We start from the raw sequence: 14,871 nt of genomic DNA on the forward strand, positions 1-14,871 counted from the left end.
TTGACTTTGACTGGACTTTGACCTTGACTTTGGATGGGAATGCTTTTAAATCGAAAGCATTAAACAGAAACAATGCTGGAAGAACTCAGCCAGTCAAGCAGCATTTGTGCAAAGAGAAAACGGTCAACGTGTCAGGTCAGGGAGTTTTCCTCCAGAACTGGGGGAAGCTTTTAAAACACAGGGAGCTGACCTTGGTGTTTCAACATCAAGCTGTTGTTTTTAGAGTGCAAGGAATCATCAGGGTAGAGATTGCTGTTGTACCCTTTTTATTGGAACTAAAGTAAGTTCAAAAGACACCAGTTTCGGACCAAGCCAGGTTTTTAGTCCAAGTTGAGCAACCTAGGGCTTTTTCTCTTTGGAGAGAAGGAAGATGAGAGGTGAATTGATAGAGGTGTACAAGATGATAAGAGGCACTAGATCGAGTGGACGGTCAGAGACTTTTTCCTAGTGCCACAATGGCTAACACAAGTGGGCATAATTTTAAGGTGATTGGAGGAAGATATAAGGGGGATGTCAGAGGTAAGTTTTTTACACAGAGAGTGGTGGGTTCGTGGAACGCACTGCCGGCAGAGGTTGTGGGGGCAGATACATTAGGGACATTTAAGAGACTCTTAGATGAACACATGAATGATAAAAAAAATAGGGGGCTATGTGAGAGGGAAGGGTTAGATAGATCTTAGATCAGGATAAAATGTCGGCACAACATTGTGGGCCGAAGGGCCTGAACTGTGCTGTAGTGTTCTATGTTCTATGTTCTATGGCATATAAAGGCTGGAGAGGGTGCAGAACGATTCATGAGGATGTTATCACAACTGGGGGCTTGAGTTATAAGGAGAGACTGGACAGGCTGGGATTGTTTTCCCTGGAGCGAAGGAGGCTGAGGGTGACCTGATAGAGGTTTTATAACACCATGCGGGGCATAGATAAGGGGGATGGTCACAGTCCTTTCCCCAGGGTTGGGGAGTCTAAAACTAGAGAAGAGAAGAAAGATTTGAAAGGGACCCTAGGAAAAAGTTTTCCACACGGAGGGTGGTGGGGATATGGAACGAGCTGTCAGAGGAAGTGGTAGAGGCAGGTACAATTATGACATTTAGAAGACATTGGGGCAGGTGCATGGATAGCAAAGGTTTAGAGGATTACAGATTAAGCACGGACAAACAGGGCTAGCTCGGATAGATGTGTTGGGCTGAAGGGCCTGTTTCCATGGTATATATCTCAATGACTTTATGTTAAGTCTGTGAGTCTCCTTCTCTCAGGCATCTAGTACAATGACCCACAGAAGTTGCAGATGGCAGATTGTGCCAGAGGAGGAAGACTGGCTGTAGTGGTAACCCAGGGAAGCGGAGACGGCTGGCCCTGTCTTCTCCAGCAGAGAGAGACTGAGGGGGTTAGCCTGTATGGATCCGTAACACAATGAGTCGGAGTTCACTGGCAGAGATGTGGAGATCTTTCTGCTTCTAGTGGGAGATCAAAACTGGGACCATAAACAAAAGGAGGGCTCTTGAATTGTTTTGGAGCTTATTTTTCATTCAGTCGAGGTAGTTTTTTAGTTTTGACAAAATCAGATCTTTTTTGATTATTGCCAGGAATGATCTGTCTAAACTACAACCAAATCAAAATGGATAATGAAACAGTTACAGACTAGTCAGGGTTTTGTCTTAATCCTTTGATTACAGATAATTGACCCAAAACATCTGACACTGCTTCTTTCTCTGCAGATCCTTGACTGACTATGCCAGGTATTTCAAGTATTTTCTGTTTTTATTTCAGATTTCCAGTTTATGTAATTTTCACATTCCATAAATGCTATGAAAATCAAAAGGAATAAGTTAGTAAATTGGTTTATTATTGTCACATTTGCCGATGGTACAGTGAAAAACTTTGTTTTGCATGCCATCCATACAGATGATTTCATCACATCAGTGCAGTGAGATAGCACAAGGGAAAACAATAACAGAATGCAGAGTAAAGTGTTACGGTTACAGAGAAAGTGCAGTGCAGGCAGAGAATAAGGTGCAAGACGAGGTAGATTGTGAGGTCAAGAGTCCATCTTATCGTACTAAGGAACTGTTCAATGGTCTTATAACAATGGGATAGAAGCTGCCCTGAGCCTGGTGAATAGAAGGGTGTGGAGGAAAACAAACCCGGAAGGAAATCATGTGAAACCAAAACCCTGGCACGGACGTAGTCAGCCCAAGAAGTCGTCTGTGGGAAATGGTTGGCCCGTTGGTTAAGAGAAGATATCTTTATTAGTCACATGTACATCGAAACACACAGTGAAATACATCTTTTGTGTAGGGTGTTCTGGGGGCAGCCCGCAAGTGTCGCCATGCTTCCAGCGCCAAAATAGCATGCCCACAACTTCCTAACCCGTACCTCTTTGGAATGTGGGAGGAAACCAGAGCACCCGGAGGAAAACCCACGCAGACACAAGGAGAATGTACAAACTCCCTACAGACGGCAGTGGGAATTAAACCCGGGTCACTGGCGCTGTAATAGCTTTACGCTAACCGCTACACTACCGAACCTGAAGCTTTGCGTACTCACTGATTGTCTTTTGATTTGACCACAATTCCATTTTCTCCTTCTAGTCCAATCGTAATGTAGCCTTTTCGAGCATTTTTGTTCCAAGGGATGATGTCCAAAAGGTAATAGTACACTGCACAACACAAACACAAGGGACATGGTTAAATATGGGTCTGGTCTCCTCATTACACTGGGAATGAGGGAGGTGGGTCGCTGAGGGTGAAGGATGAGGAGGTGGCATTTGTGTTGAGGGTTTTAGGCAGGCGGTGGGTTTTAGGGTTGAACAAGGGGAAGAGCTGGTGTGGATGGAGAGGTGGGTCATGGGGACTAAGTGGTTGGTGGTATTACAAATATCTACTTACTACAGAAAGGTTCTTGAGGGGAGGTTTGAAAGAACACTTTATTTGGAAACTTCATGACACTGCTGCTGGTTTTCCACTTGTCGAGGTGATAGCCTGCAGTCCAAAGCAGACAAGTTAACGGTGAGGATTAGTGAGTCACTGCTGAATAACAGGGGCTATGGTATTACAGTCACCAGAAGCCACGATACAGGTCAGATCTCCCGAGCAGCCCACTTACGCTGCCATGTGAGTATATCTGACCAAAGAGTTGCACTGCATCAAACTGTCCTTGACCCCGACATCATAAACTAATGAACGCTCAAGGAAGGTGCAGTCACTGCACCAGTGAAGGGGAAGGGAGGGGGAGATGGAGAGGGAGAAATGGAGAGAGGAAGAAGGAGAGCAAGAGATGGGGTGTGGGAGGAGGGGATGGAGGGAGAAGAGGGGATATAGAGAAGGAGAGAGGGAGAAGGAGAGAGGGAAGGGAGAGGAAGGAGAGGGAGGCAAGGAGAGGTAGAGGAGGAGGAGAGGGAGAAGAGAGAGAGAGAGAGGAGAGAGGGAGACAGAGAGAGATAGTTCAGTTGTTTCAGTAAATTCATCCCTCAAAAGGAATCAGTGTGATCAGATGTGAAGAGGAGGTAACTAGCAAGAGCCTCTGGAAAGGTACTCCTTACCGAATATCGGATAGGTGCTGTCATACTGTGTGCACTGGGCATCCAGGAATTCTGCGTACGACTCACAAGGATATATGGTGATGTTGCAAGGCGAGGTCATGGAGTTTATATATAGATAGACCGACCTCTGATGGTCACACACCATATACTTCTTTCCTGCAAGAGTTAAGGAAAGCCAAGTACACAAAAAGCAAAGCAGTTACGCCATACCTGACTCAACAACAGAGATGGACACAGTTTTCATCTCCATTTTACATAAGAATGCAGAGGTAGGAGGATTTAAAAACATAAGAAATAGGACTAGGAGTCGGCCATCTGGCCCATCGAGCCTGCTCTGCCATTCAATAAGATCATGGCTGATCCGGCCGTGGACTCAGATCCACCTGCCTGCCTTTTCCCCATAACCCTTAATTCCCCTACTGTGCAAAAATCTATCTAACTGTGTCTTAAATATATTTAATGAGGTAGCCTCTACTGCTTCCCTGGGCAGAGAATTCCACAGATTCACTACTCTCTGGGAGCAGTTTCTCCTTCTCTCTGTCCTAAATCTACTCCGCTGAACATTGAGGCCATGTCCCCTAGTTCTAGTCTCACCCACCAGTGGAAACAACCTTCCTGCCTCTATCTTATCTATCCCTTTCATAATTTTATATGTTTCTATAAGATCCCTTCTCATTCTTCTGAATTCCAGTGAGTATAGTCCCAGGTGACTCAATCTCTCCTCATAGGCTAACTCCCTCATCTCTCGGAATCAAGCTGGAGAACCTCCTCTGCACCACCTCCAAAGCCAGTATATCTTTCCTCAAGCAAGGAGACCAGAACTGCACGCAGTACTCCAGGTGCAGCCTCACCAGTACCCTGCACCGTTGCAGCATGACCTCCCTGCTCTTAAATTCAATCCCTCCAGCAATGAAGGCCAACATTCATTTGCCTTCTTGATAACCTGTTGCACCTGCAAACCAACCTTTTGCAATTCCCGAGTCCCTCTGCACAATAGCTCTGCAATCTTTCACCATTTAAATAATAATCTGATCTTCTATTTTTACTTCCAAAGTGGATGACTCACATTTACCAACATTATACTCCATCTGCCAGACCCTTGCCCACTCACTTAACCTATCTATATCTCTCTGCGGACTCTCCGCATCCTCAGCACAATTTGCTTTTCCACTCAATTTAGTGTCATCAGCAAACTTAGTTACGCTACACTCGGTCCCCTCTTCCAAATCGTTAATGTACATCGTGAACAGTTGTGGGCCCAGCACCGACCCCTGCGGCACCCCGCTCACCACTGATTGCCAGCCAGGGGAAACACCCATTTATCCCAAATCTCTGCCTTCTATTGGTTAACCAATCCTCGATCCATGCTAATACGTTACCCCCAACTCCATGCATCCTTATCTTATAGATAAATCTTTTATGCGGCATTTTATTGAACGCCTTCTGGAAATCCAAGTATACAACATCCACCTGTTCCCCTCTATCCACTGCGCTCATTATATCCCCAAAGAACTCCAGTAAGTTTGTCAAACAGGACCTGCCCTTCCTGAATCCATGTTGTGTCTGCCTGACGGAACCACTCCTATCCAGATGTCTCGCTATTTCTTCCTTAATGACAGCTTCAAACATTTTCCCAACTACAGACGTTAAGTTAACGGGCCTATAGTTACCTGCCTTTTGTCTACATCCTTTTTTAAACAGTGGCAGGACATTCACTGTCTTCCACTCTGCCGGGACCTGCCCAGAGTCCAGAGAATTTTGATAAATTATCACAAACGCCTCCACTCAAACTTCCATCATTTCTTTTAGTACCCTGGGATGCATCCGATCAGGACCAAGGGACTTGTCTACATTTAGGCCCACTAGTTTGCTCATCACTACCTCTTCAGTGACAGCGATTGTATCGAAGTCCTCAACTCCCATCGCATCCATAACATCTCTCTTTGGCATGTTAGACGTGTCCTCCACTGTGAAGACCGACACAAAATAGTCGTTCAAGGCTTCAGCTATTTCCACATTACCCAATACTAATTCCCCCTTCTCATCTTCCAAGGGACCTACATTCACTTAAGTCACCCTTTTCCGCTTTACATAATTATAAAATTTTCCACTATCTGTTTTAGTATTTTGTGCTAGTTTACTTTCATAATCTATCTTCCCTTTCCTTGTTGCTTGCTTAGTGGTTCCTTGTCGCTTTTTAAAGTTTTCCCAATCTTCTAGTTTCCCACTACTCTTGGTGACATTGTATGCACGGGCTTTTAGCTTGATGCCTTCTTTTATTTCCTTAGTTATCCGAGGCTGGCTCTCCCCACCCTTCCTGTCCTTGCTTTTAACTGGAATATACTTTTGTTGAGCACCGTGAAAAATCACTTTGAAAGTCTTCCACTGTTCCTCAACTGTCCCACCATACAGTCTGTGTTCCCAGTCCACGCTAGCCAACTCCTCCCTCATCCTATTGCAGTCTCCCATGTTTAGGCATAATACACTGTTTTTAGATCGAACCATTGCACCCTCCATTTGTATGAGAAATTCAACCATACTGTGATCACTCTTTCCAAGAGGATCCCTAACTACAAGGTCATTAATTTTACCTGTTCTCATTGCACAGGACCAGATCTAAGATAGCATTTTCCCTTGTAGTTCACTAACATTGCTGTTCAAGGAAGATATCACAGATGTATCGATGGAGTCCTCCTCAAAACTGCCTCGACCAATTGATTCGCCCAATCTATGTGGAAGTTAAAATCCCCATGATAACTGTTGTTCTATTCTTACATGAATCAAATATGTCTTGGTTTATTGCCTGTGCCACTGTAATGTTATTATTCGGTAACCTATAGACAACTCCCACCAGTGTTTTTTTCCCCTTTACTATTCCTAATCTCTACCCAGATGGATTCAACATTCTGCTCCTTAGATCTTATATCGTCTCTCACTATCACCCTGATCTCATTCTTAATTAAGAGCGCTACCTCACCTCACTTACCCCTTTTATTCCCACTCTTTGCCTTCTGCCAGTCAGCCAATCTTCTATACACGCTGGTACCTTTGCTGTAATGCCATGGGCTCCTATCTTGTTTAGCAGCCTCATGTACGGCACCTTGTCAAAGGCCTTCTGAAAACCAAGTAAACAACATCCACAGACTCTCCTTTGTCTATCCTGCCTGTTACTTCCTCAAAGAATTCCAGCAGATTTGTCAGGCAAGATCTCCCCTCAGGAAACCATGCTGACTTCGGCCTATTTTATCATGAGCTTCCAAGTACCCCGAAACCTCATCCTTAATAATGGACTCTAACATCTTACCAACCACTGAAGTCAGGCTAACTGGCCGATAATTCCCTGTCTTTTGCCTCTCTCGCTTCTTAAAGAGTGGAGTGACATTTGCAATTTTCCAGTCCTCTGGAACCATTCCTGAATCTAGTGATTCTTGAAAGATCACTACTAATGCCTCCACAATCTCTTCAGCTACCTCTTTCAGGATCCTGGGGTGTGGTCCATCGGTCCAGGTGACTTATCCACCTTCAGACCTTTCAGCTCCCAAGCACCTGCTCCTTAGTAATAGCGACTACACTCACTTCTGCCTTTAGCGACTACACTTCACTCTTGAATTTCTGGCATGTTGCTGGTGTCTTCCACAGTGAAGACTGGCGCAACATACTTATTCAGTTTGTTTGACATTTCTTTGTTCCCCATTACTACCTCTCCAGCGACATTTTCCAGTGGTCCGATGTCCACTCTTGCCTTTCTTTTACTCTTTATATATCTGAAAAAAATGTTGCTATCCTCTTTTATATTATTGGCTAGCTTCATCTTTTCTCCCCTTATTGCTTTTTAAGTTGTCCTCTGTTGGTTTTTAAAAGTTTCCCAATCCTCCACTAGTTTTTGCAATATTGTATGCCCTCTCTTTTGCTTTGATGCTGTCTTTGACTTCCCTTGTCAGCCACGGTTGCCTCATCCTCCCTTTAGAATGCTTCTTCTTCTTTGGGATGAACTGATCCTGTGTCTTCTGAATTACTCCCAGAAACTCCTGCCATTGCTGTTCTACCGTCATCCCTGCTAGGGTTCCCTTCCAGTCAGCTTTGGCCAGCTCCCCTCTCATGCTCAACTGTGATACTGATAATCTGATTTTAGCTTCTCCCTCTCAAACTGCAGGGTGAATTCTATCATATTATGAGCACTGCCTGCTAACGGTTCCTTTACCTTAAGCTCCCTAATCAAATCTGGTTCACTGCACAACACCAAATCCAGAATTCTTTTCCCTAGGGCTCGACCACAGGCTTCTCTAAGAGCATCTCATAGGTATTCTACAAATTCCTTCTCCTGGGATCCAGTACCAACCTGATTTTCCCAATCTACCTGAATATTGAAATCCCCATGACCACCGTAACATTGCCCTTTTTACACGCCTTTTCTGTCTCCTGTTGTAATTTGTACCCCACATCCTGGCTACTATTCGGAGGCCTGTATATAACTCCCATCAGGGTCTTTTTACCCTTGCAGTTTCTTAACTCTACCCACAAGGATTCTGCATCTTCTGATCCTATGTCACTTGTTAAGGATTTGATTTCATTTTTTACTAACAGAGCCACCCCCCACCCCCTGCCTACCTGCCTGTCTTTTCGATAGGATGTGTATCCTTGGATATTTAGCTCCCAGCTGTGATCTTCTTTCAACCACGACTCTGTGATGCCCACAACGTCAGACCTGCCAATTTCTAACAGCACTATAAGCTCATCTACCTAATTTCGTACACTGCGTGCATTCAGATATAACACCTTCAGTCCAGTATTCACCAGCCTTCTTCTCAAATCTGCCTCCATGTTGCCTGAAGCTAAATTCTTATCCCTTTCTAAACTTCCTGTCTTATTCTTTATTCTGGAGACTTCAGTAACCTCTCCTGCACTCTCCTTCCCTTTTACTTTATCCATACTTTTCCAATCTGTTGAACCCACCCCCTACTATTTACTCTAAAGCCCTGTCTACAGTCTAGTTATGCAATTCGCCAGGACCCTGGTCCCAGCGTGGTTCAGGTGGAGCTTGTCCCATCGGAAAAGCTCCCCCCTTCCCCAATACTGGTGCCAATGTCCCACGAATTCAAACCCACTTCTCCCACACCAATCTTTGAGCTCCGCATTTAACTCTCTGATCTTATCCAGAGATTATTACCTTTTTAGTTCTGCTTTATAATTTAGTCCCTGGCTGCTCAAATTCCCTCAGCAGAACCTCTTTCCTTGTTCTGCCCACATGGACCATGCCAACTGGATCCTTCCCCTCCCATTCCAAATTCTTCTGCAGGTCAGATGAGGTGTCCCAAACCCAGGCACCAGGCAGGCATCGCAGACTTCAGGTCTCTCAATCCTAGCGACAGAGAGTCTATTCTCCTGACTATACTATTCCCAACTGCAACTACATTTCTCTCCCCCTCCCCCCCCCCCCCCCCCTTGAATGGTTCCCTGAACCACGGTGCCATAGTTCAGTTGTCCATCCTTCCTACAGCCCCCACGCTCATCCGCACAGGGAGCAAGAATCTCAGACCTGTTGGACAAGCTTGACGGCTGAGGCTCCTCCGGCACCGCCTCTTGGATCCCCCTACCTGCCTCACTCGCAGTCACACCCTCTTGTCCCTGACCACAGACCGAATTGTGAATTGTGAATGTCATGCTTGGGAGTGCGTGCCGCCGGGCTCGAGGAGAGCTTCCATCCTGCTGCGTCAGACTCTTGAACGGATATCTCATATGCTAAAGATCTTTATCTCTCAATCTGCCTCATTGTGGCCCTTGCACCTTGTTGTCTGCCTGCACTGCACTTTCTCTGTGGCTGTAGCACTATATTCTGCGTTCTGGTTTTTTTCCGTTCTTGTACTACTGTAATGTTTGGAATGAACTGCCTGGACGACATACAAAAAAAGCTTTTCACTGTATCTCGGTACATGTGACCATGATAAACCAACTACGACTCGCTTTGACAGCTGGTAAACTTAGGAACATGGTTCAACCAACAGGCAGACAGTTGTGGGCACAGGATGTGCCACTTACAAAAGACGCTGCAATGTGCTGAACTTCTCCCATCAACTGGGAGCCGGTGTCGCCATGGAAACACATCCAGGGACACACTCCAGGTAGGGGTTGGTTAGTAGGCAGATGCTAGGTGAGTTCAAGTGGCTTGCCAACCAATGACAACCCAGATAAGGATTCCATGAGGTGCGTAAAACAGGACTCGGTAATTGGTTTATTATTGTCACGTGTACCGAGATCCAGTGAAAAGCTTTTGTTGGCGTGCCATCCAGACACATCATTCCGTACATCAGTGCAGTGAAGTTGTACAAAAGGAAAACAGAATGCAGAATAAAGCGTTACAGTCACAGAGAAAGTGCAGTGCAGGCAGACAATAAGGTGCGAGGTTACAATGAGGTAGATTGTGAGGTTAAGAGTCCATCTTATTGTACTAGGGAACAGTTCAATAGTCTTATAACAGTGGTATAGAAGCTGTCCTTGAGCCTGGTGGTACGTGCTTTCAGGCCTTTGTATCTTCTCCCTGAAGGAAGGGGGGAGAAGATAGAATGCCCGGGGTGGGAGGGGTCCTCGATTATGTCGGCTGCTCTCCCGAGGCAGCGGGAAATGTAGATGGAGTTAATGGAGGGGAGGCTGGTTTGTGCGAAGGACTAGACCCTCAATATATGGGAGATTTAAAAACCCAGCATGCGTTGAGAATGAGAAGTTATTACTTGATGGAGTGGTAGAGAGAAATCTAATACTAAATCTTACTTCAGCATAAGACCTTTAATCCACAGCTGAATGTGCAGTCTTCCCTCACTGGATGTGTCAGCCCAGACTGTACACACAGTCCTCGGACTTGTAGTTTAGACCCCTTCCGACTCCAAGGCTATGGAGCTACCTACATGGTCAAGGCTAATAATATTACTGTGATAACAGAAAGTGTCCTCTGTTAAGATAACAGAGCCTGAGCTAGAACTTGCTTCACACCACCTTTTGTATTGGCATGAAACAACATTGACACAAACACTGTTTATGAAAGTCACACTAAGAGCAAGAGCTTGAACAGTGAGATTCACAGAACAGGGTTGTCAGCCTTCCCTGTGTAACCCTGGTGCTGAAACTGATGTCGCTGGTCTCACGACAGTGTCACCTACTGGTGTGTTGAAACTGCCTGCAAATGTCACCACATAGCACAGAAGGAGTAATCTTTGCAACCTCCTCTTAAAGGACATACCACTCTATGTAAAACACTCTTCCAGCTACTGAGGAGAGTTGCTAGTTAATAAATGGGAGGGGGTGGGAGAGTGTTCCCAGGGGCTTAGGAGGAATTGGATAGGCTAATGAAGAAATGTCTGCAGACCCACTTAACTTGGAGTAGTGTGTACAGTTTTGGTCGCCCTGTTATAGGAAAGATGTTATTAAACTAGAAAGAGTGCAGAAAAGATTTAACAGGATGTTGCCCGGACTTGGGGGCCTGAATTACAAGGAGAGGTTGTGTAGACAAGGACTTTATTTCCTGGAATGTAGGGGATTGAGGGGTGACCTGATAGAGGGATATAAGATCATGAGGGACACAGAGAGGGTGAAGGCACGTAGTCTTTTTCCCCAGGAAGGGGCTGCTAAAAACAAGAGGGCAGAGGTTTAAGATCAAAGGCAAGAGATTTAAAATGGACATCGGGGCAGATTCTTCAAAGGGTGGTGCGTATTTGGAATGAGCTGCCAGAGATAGTGGTTGAGGAAGGCACATTAGCAACTTTTAAGAGCCATCAAGATAAGTCCATGGATGGGAGAGGTTTAGAGGGCTATGGGCCAAACGTGGGCAGATGGGACTAGCTCGCTGGGCAACACAGTCGACATGGACGTGTTGGGCTGAAGGGCCCGTTTCTGTGCTGTATGACTCTATGACCCTCCACAGCTACAGCCAAGATTTCTTGGCAGGAGGTTACCAGAGAACTCTACTCAAGGACATGAGGGGCAGTCTCTAAATGCCCACAGTCTGGGGAAAACGGCAATGCAAGTAAGTGCCCGTGCCTTCTCTGCCCACCCCTGCTGGCTGAGAGAGAAGTACATGAAGGGTGTTCCCCCTGAGTTGGAGTCTGGGTGAGCTCCCTATCACAACAGTGAGCCGGTGGGGCAGAGATCAGCAGCAGAGGCCAGGAATAGCCCTGAGGCTGGGAAGCTGAGAGTGACCCTGACCAGCAGCCGCACATGGGAGCCGGTAGTTCAGGCTGTAGGAGTCCACAGAAGATACGAGGACAAAGATTGCAGTTTGACTGCCAGCCCTTTCAATAGTTCCAGGGAGGAAGGGTTAGTAAAACCTGCTGTTCACTGAGAAAACAAGAACTGATGGTTTTCAGACCATTTGATTGGAGATCACGCTCTAGGTGAGTTCTCCATCTTGCACCATTGTTGGCATCACTGGGGTAAAGTCCAAGGGAGAATGAAACTCCTGGTGAATAATGAGCAGAGCAACTTCCTGACAGATGTTAGGACAGATGTTCTTCATCAGATGGCCTTCGTCAGTCAGGGCATCAAGTATAGGAGGTTATGGTGCAGTTGTACAAGATGTTGGTGAGGTCGCACCTGGAATATTGTGTTCAGTCATCAAACTGGAAAGAGCGCAGAGCAGATTTCCGAGGATGTTGCCAGGACTTGAGGGCCTGAGTTATAGGGAGAGGTCGGGCAGGCTGGGTCTTTATTCCTTGTAGAGGGCTGAGGTGTGATCTTATAGAGGTGTATAAAATCATGAGGGACGTAGACACGGTGAATGTGCACAGTCTTTTTTCCAGGGTAGGGGAGTCCAAAACTAGGGGGCATAGATTTAGGGTGAGAGGGGAAAGACTTAAAAGGGGCCTGAAGGACAACTTCTTCACACAGAGGGTGGTGGGTACATGGAACGAGCTGCCAGAGAAAGTTGTAGAGGCAGGTACAATAACAACATGTAAAAGACGGTTGGTCAGGTACACGGATAGGAAAGGTTGAGAGGGATATGTGGGCAAATGGGAATAGCTTAGATGGGCATTTTTGTCGGCATGGACCATTTGGGCCGAAGGGCCTGTTTCTGTGCTGTATTAATCCATGACTCCACATAGGGACACCAAGAAATCATGAAAATTTGCTCTACTCTGGGATAACCCAATTCACGTTGCACAATGTTTTTGCAGTTGTGAGAACAAATGTTCCCTATCTTTCTCCTGGACCTCTCACGGCCTATGAATGTTAGAACATAGAACATAGAACACTACAGAACAGTACAGGCCCTTCGGCCCACAATGTTATACTGACATTTTATCCTGTTCTAATATCCACCTAACCCTTCCCTCCCACGTAGCCCCCTATTTTTCTGTCATTCATGTGTCTATCTAAGGGTTTCTTAAATGTACCTAATGTATCTGCCCCCACAGCCTCTGCCAGCAGTGTGTTCCACGCACCCACCACTTTCTGTGTAAAAAAACGTACCCCTGACATCCCCCTTATACATTCCTCCAATCACCCTCGTGTTAGCCATCATCTCCCTGGGAAAAAGTCTCTGACTGTCCACTTGATCTATGCCTCTTATCATCTTGTACACCTCTATCAATTCACCTCTCATCTTCCTTCTCTCCAAAGAGAAAAGCCCGAGCTCACTCAACCTCATAATCCATACTCTCTAAACCAGGCAGCATCCTGGTAAATCTCCTCTGCACCCTCTCTAAAGCTTCCACATCTTTCCTATAATGAGGCGACCAGAACTGAACACAATACTCCAAGTGTGGTCTAACCAGGGTTCTAGAGCCTCAACATCACCTCGCGGCTCTTGAACTCAACACCCTGACTAATGAAGGCTAATGAATATTTCCATAGCAGCCCCTCCATTCTCCATTCTCACTTCCCATTTCCACTGAGAGCAGGCGAGGAAGTCTCTGGGAACCGCCAGTGGCACAATGTTTCCCTACAGGAGACTGCAGGCAGGAAGGTGTGAAGCCCCGGTCAGTTTTGCACAGGTCAGGGAACAGGGTGACCCTTCACGAGGAGTGACGAACTATCAATAAAACGTTCAAAGGAATAGGCAACGACAAGAATGAAGCTGGAGCCAATACAGACCGCTCAGTATGGTCGCAGGGCAGCCTGGCTGGTCGGTGCCTCCGTTAGCGTAATAATCTATGTGCCCCAAAAATTCTCGATAGCCAAGAGCTGCAGGTATAAATATGTTTTAAATATCGTTTTATAATCAATTTACTATCAACACAGAAACAAGACAAACTTATAATATAGAATGCAGGACCCAGAAGAATGTATTCACTGCGGAATTCAGGGTTCTGCTATTTCTCCAGGATCAGGTTAACACTGGCAAGGTCAGCACTGATTGCCTATCCCGAACTTCTCCTTGAGAAGTTGGGGTGAGCCATCTTCTTGCTGAAGTCCTTCGGGTGAAGGGGCCTCCACGGTGCTGTTGGGGAGGGAGTTCCAGGGTTTAGCTATTTTAATGAGAGAGAGGGGATACTGGAGGGGTTGAATTTTGAGGGGAAATTATGGGGACTAGATTGGAGTTCAGTGAGAGGGCGGGGAAGTATGCACATTCTTCCTGTGACCACGTGGGTTTTCTCTGAGTGAACATAGAACAGCACAGGAACAGGCCCTTCGGCCCATCATGTCTGTGCCAAGCATGATGCCAGTTTAAACGCACAGGATTGCAAGAGGCTGCAGAGGGGTGCAGACTCAGCCGGCTCCATCACGGGCACAACCCTCCCCACCATCGAGGGCATCTTCAAGAGTCGGTGCCTCAAGAAGGCGGCATCCATCACTGAGGACCCTCACCACCCGGGACACGCCCTCTTCTCGTTCTACCATCAGGGAGGAGGTACAGGAGGCTGAAGGCCCAATGATTCAGAAACAGCCGCTTCCCCTCCACCATCAGATTTCTGAACGATCCATGAACCCATGAACACTGCCTCGATATTCCTTTTTTTTCACTATTTATTTATTTTTGTAATTTATAGTCAATTTATATCTTTGCACTGCACTGCTGCCGCAAAACAACAAATTTCACGTCATATAAGTCAGTGATAATAAACCTGATTCTGATTCTGAACAAATCCCATCTGCCTGCACATGATCTATATCCCCCCATTCCCTGCACAGTCATGGGCCTCTCCTAATGCTTCTTAAACATGGCTCTCATATCTGCCTGCACCACCACCCCTTGCAGTGTGTTCCAGACACTCACCACTCTCTGTGTAAATAAAAATCTTGCCACATATATCTCCCTTAAACCTTCCCCCTCTCACCTTAAACCTATATCTTCCTCCCACATCCCTAAGACATGCAGGTTTGTGGGGTAATTGGCCACTGTA

General features: G+C 46.1%; 1 protein-coding gene across 1 annotated transcript in view; it reads right to left on the reverse strand.

Annotated features, from left to right (window-relative positions):
* Positions 1–14,871, reverse strand: part of LOC127570039 (lipase member H-like) — a 36,198-nt gene that overhangs the window by 3,866 nt on the left and 17,461 nt on the right. The window contains exons 5-8 of the mRNA XM_052015260.1: positions 13,622–13,711; positions 3,542–3,697; positions 2,889–2,981; positions 2,548–2,659 (exon numbers count right to left, since the gene is read on the reverse strand). Of these exons, the coding sequence (XP_051871220.1) occupies positions 2,548–2,659; positions 2,889–2,981; positions 3,542–3,697; positions 13,622–13,711 (451 nt within the window). The remainder of the gene's footprint in view (positions 1–2,547; positions 2,660–2,888; positions 2,982–3,541; positions 3,698–13,621; positions 13,712–14,871) is intronic.

Source organism: Pristis pectinata, chromosome 4 (genome assembly GCF_009764475.1).
Source record: "Pristis pectinata isolate sPriPec2 chromosome 4, sPriPec2.1.pri, whole genome shotgun sequence".
Classification (NCBI taxonomy): domain Eukaryota; kingdom Metazoa; phylum Chordata; class Chondrichthyes; order Rhinopristiformes; family Pristidae; genus Pristis; species Pristis pectinata.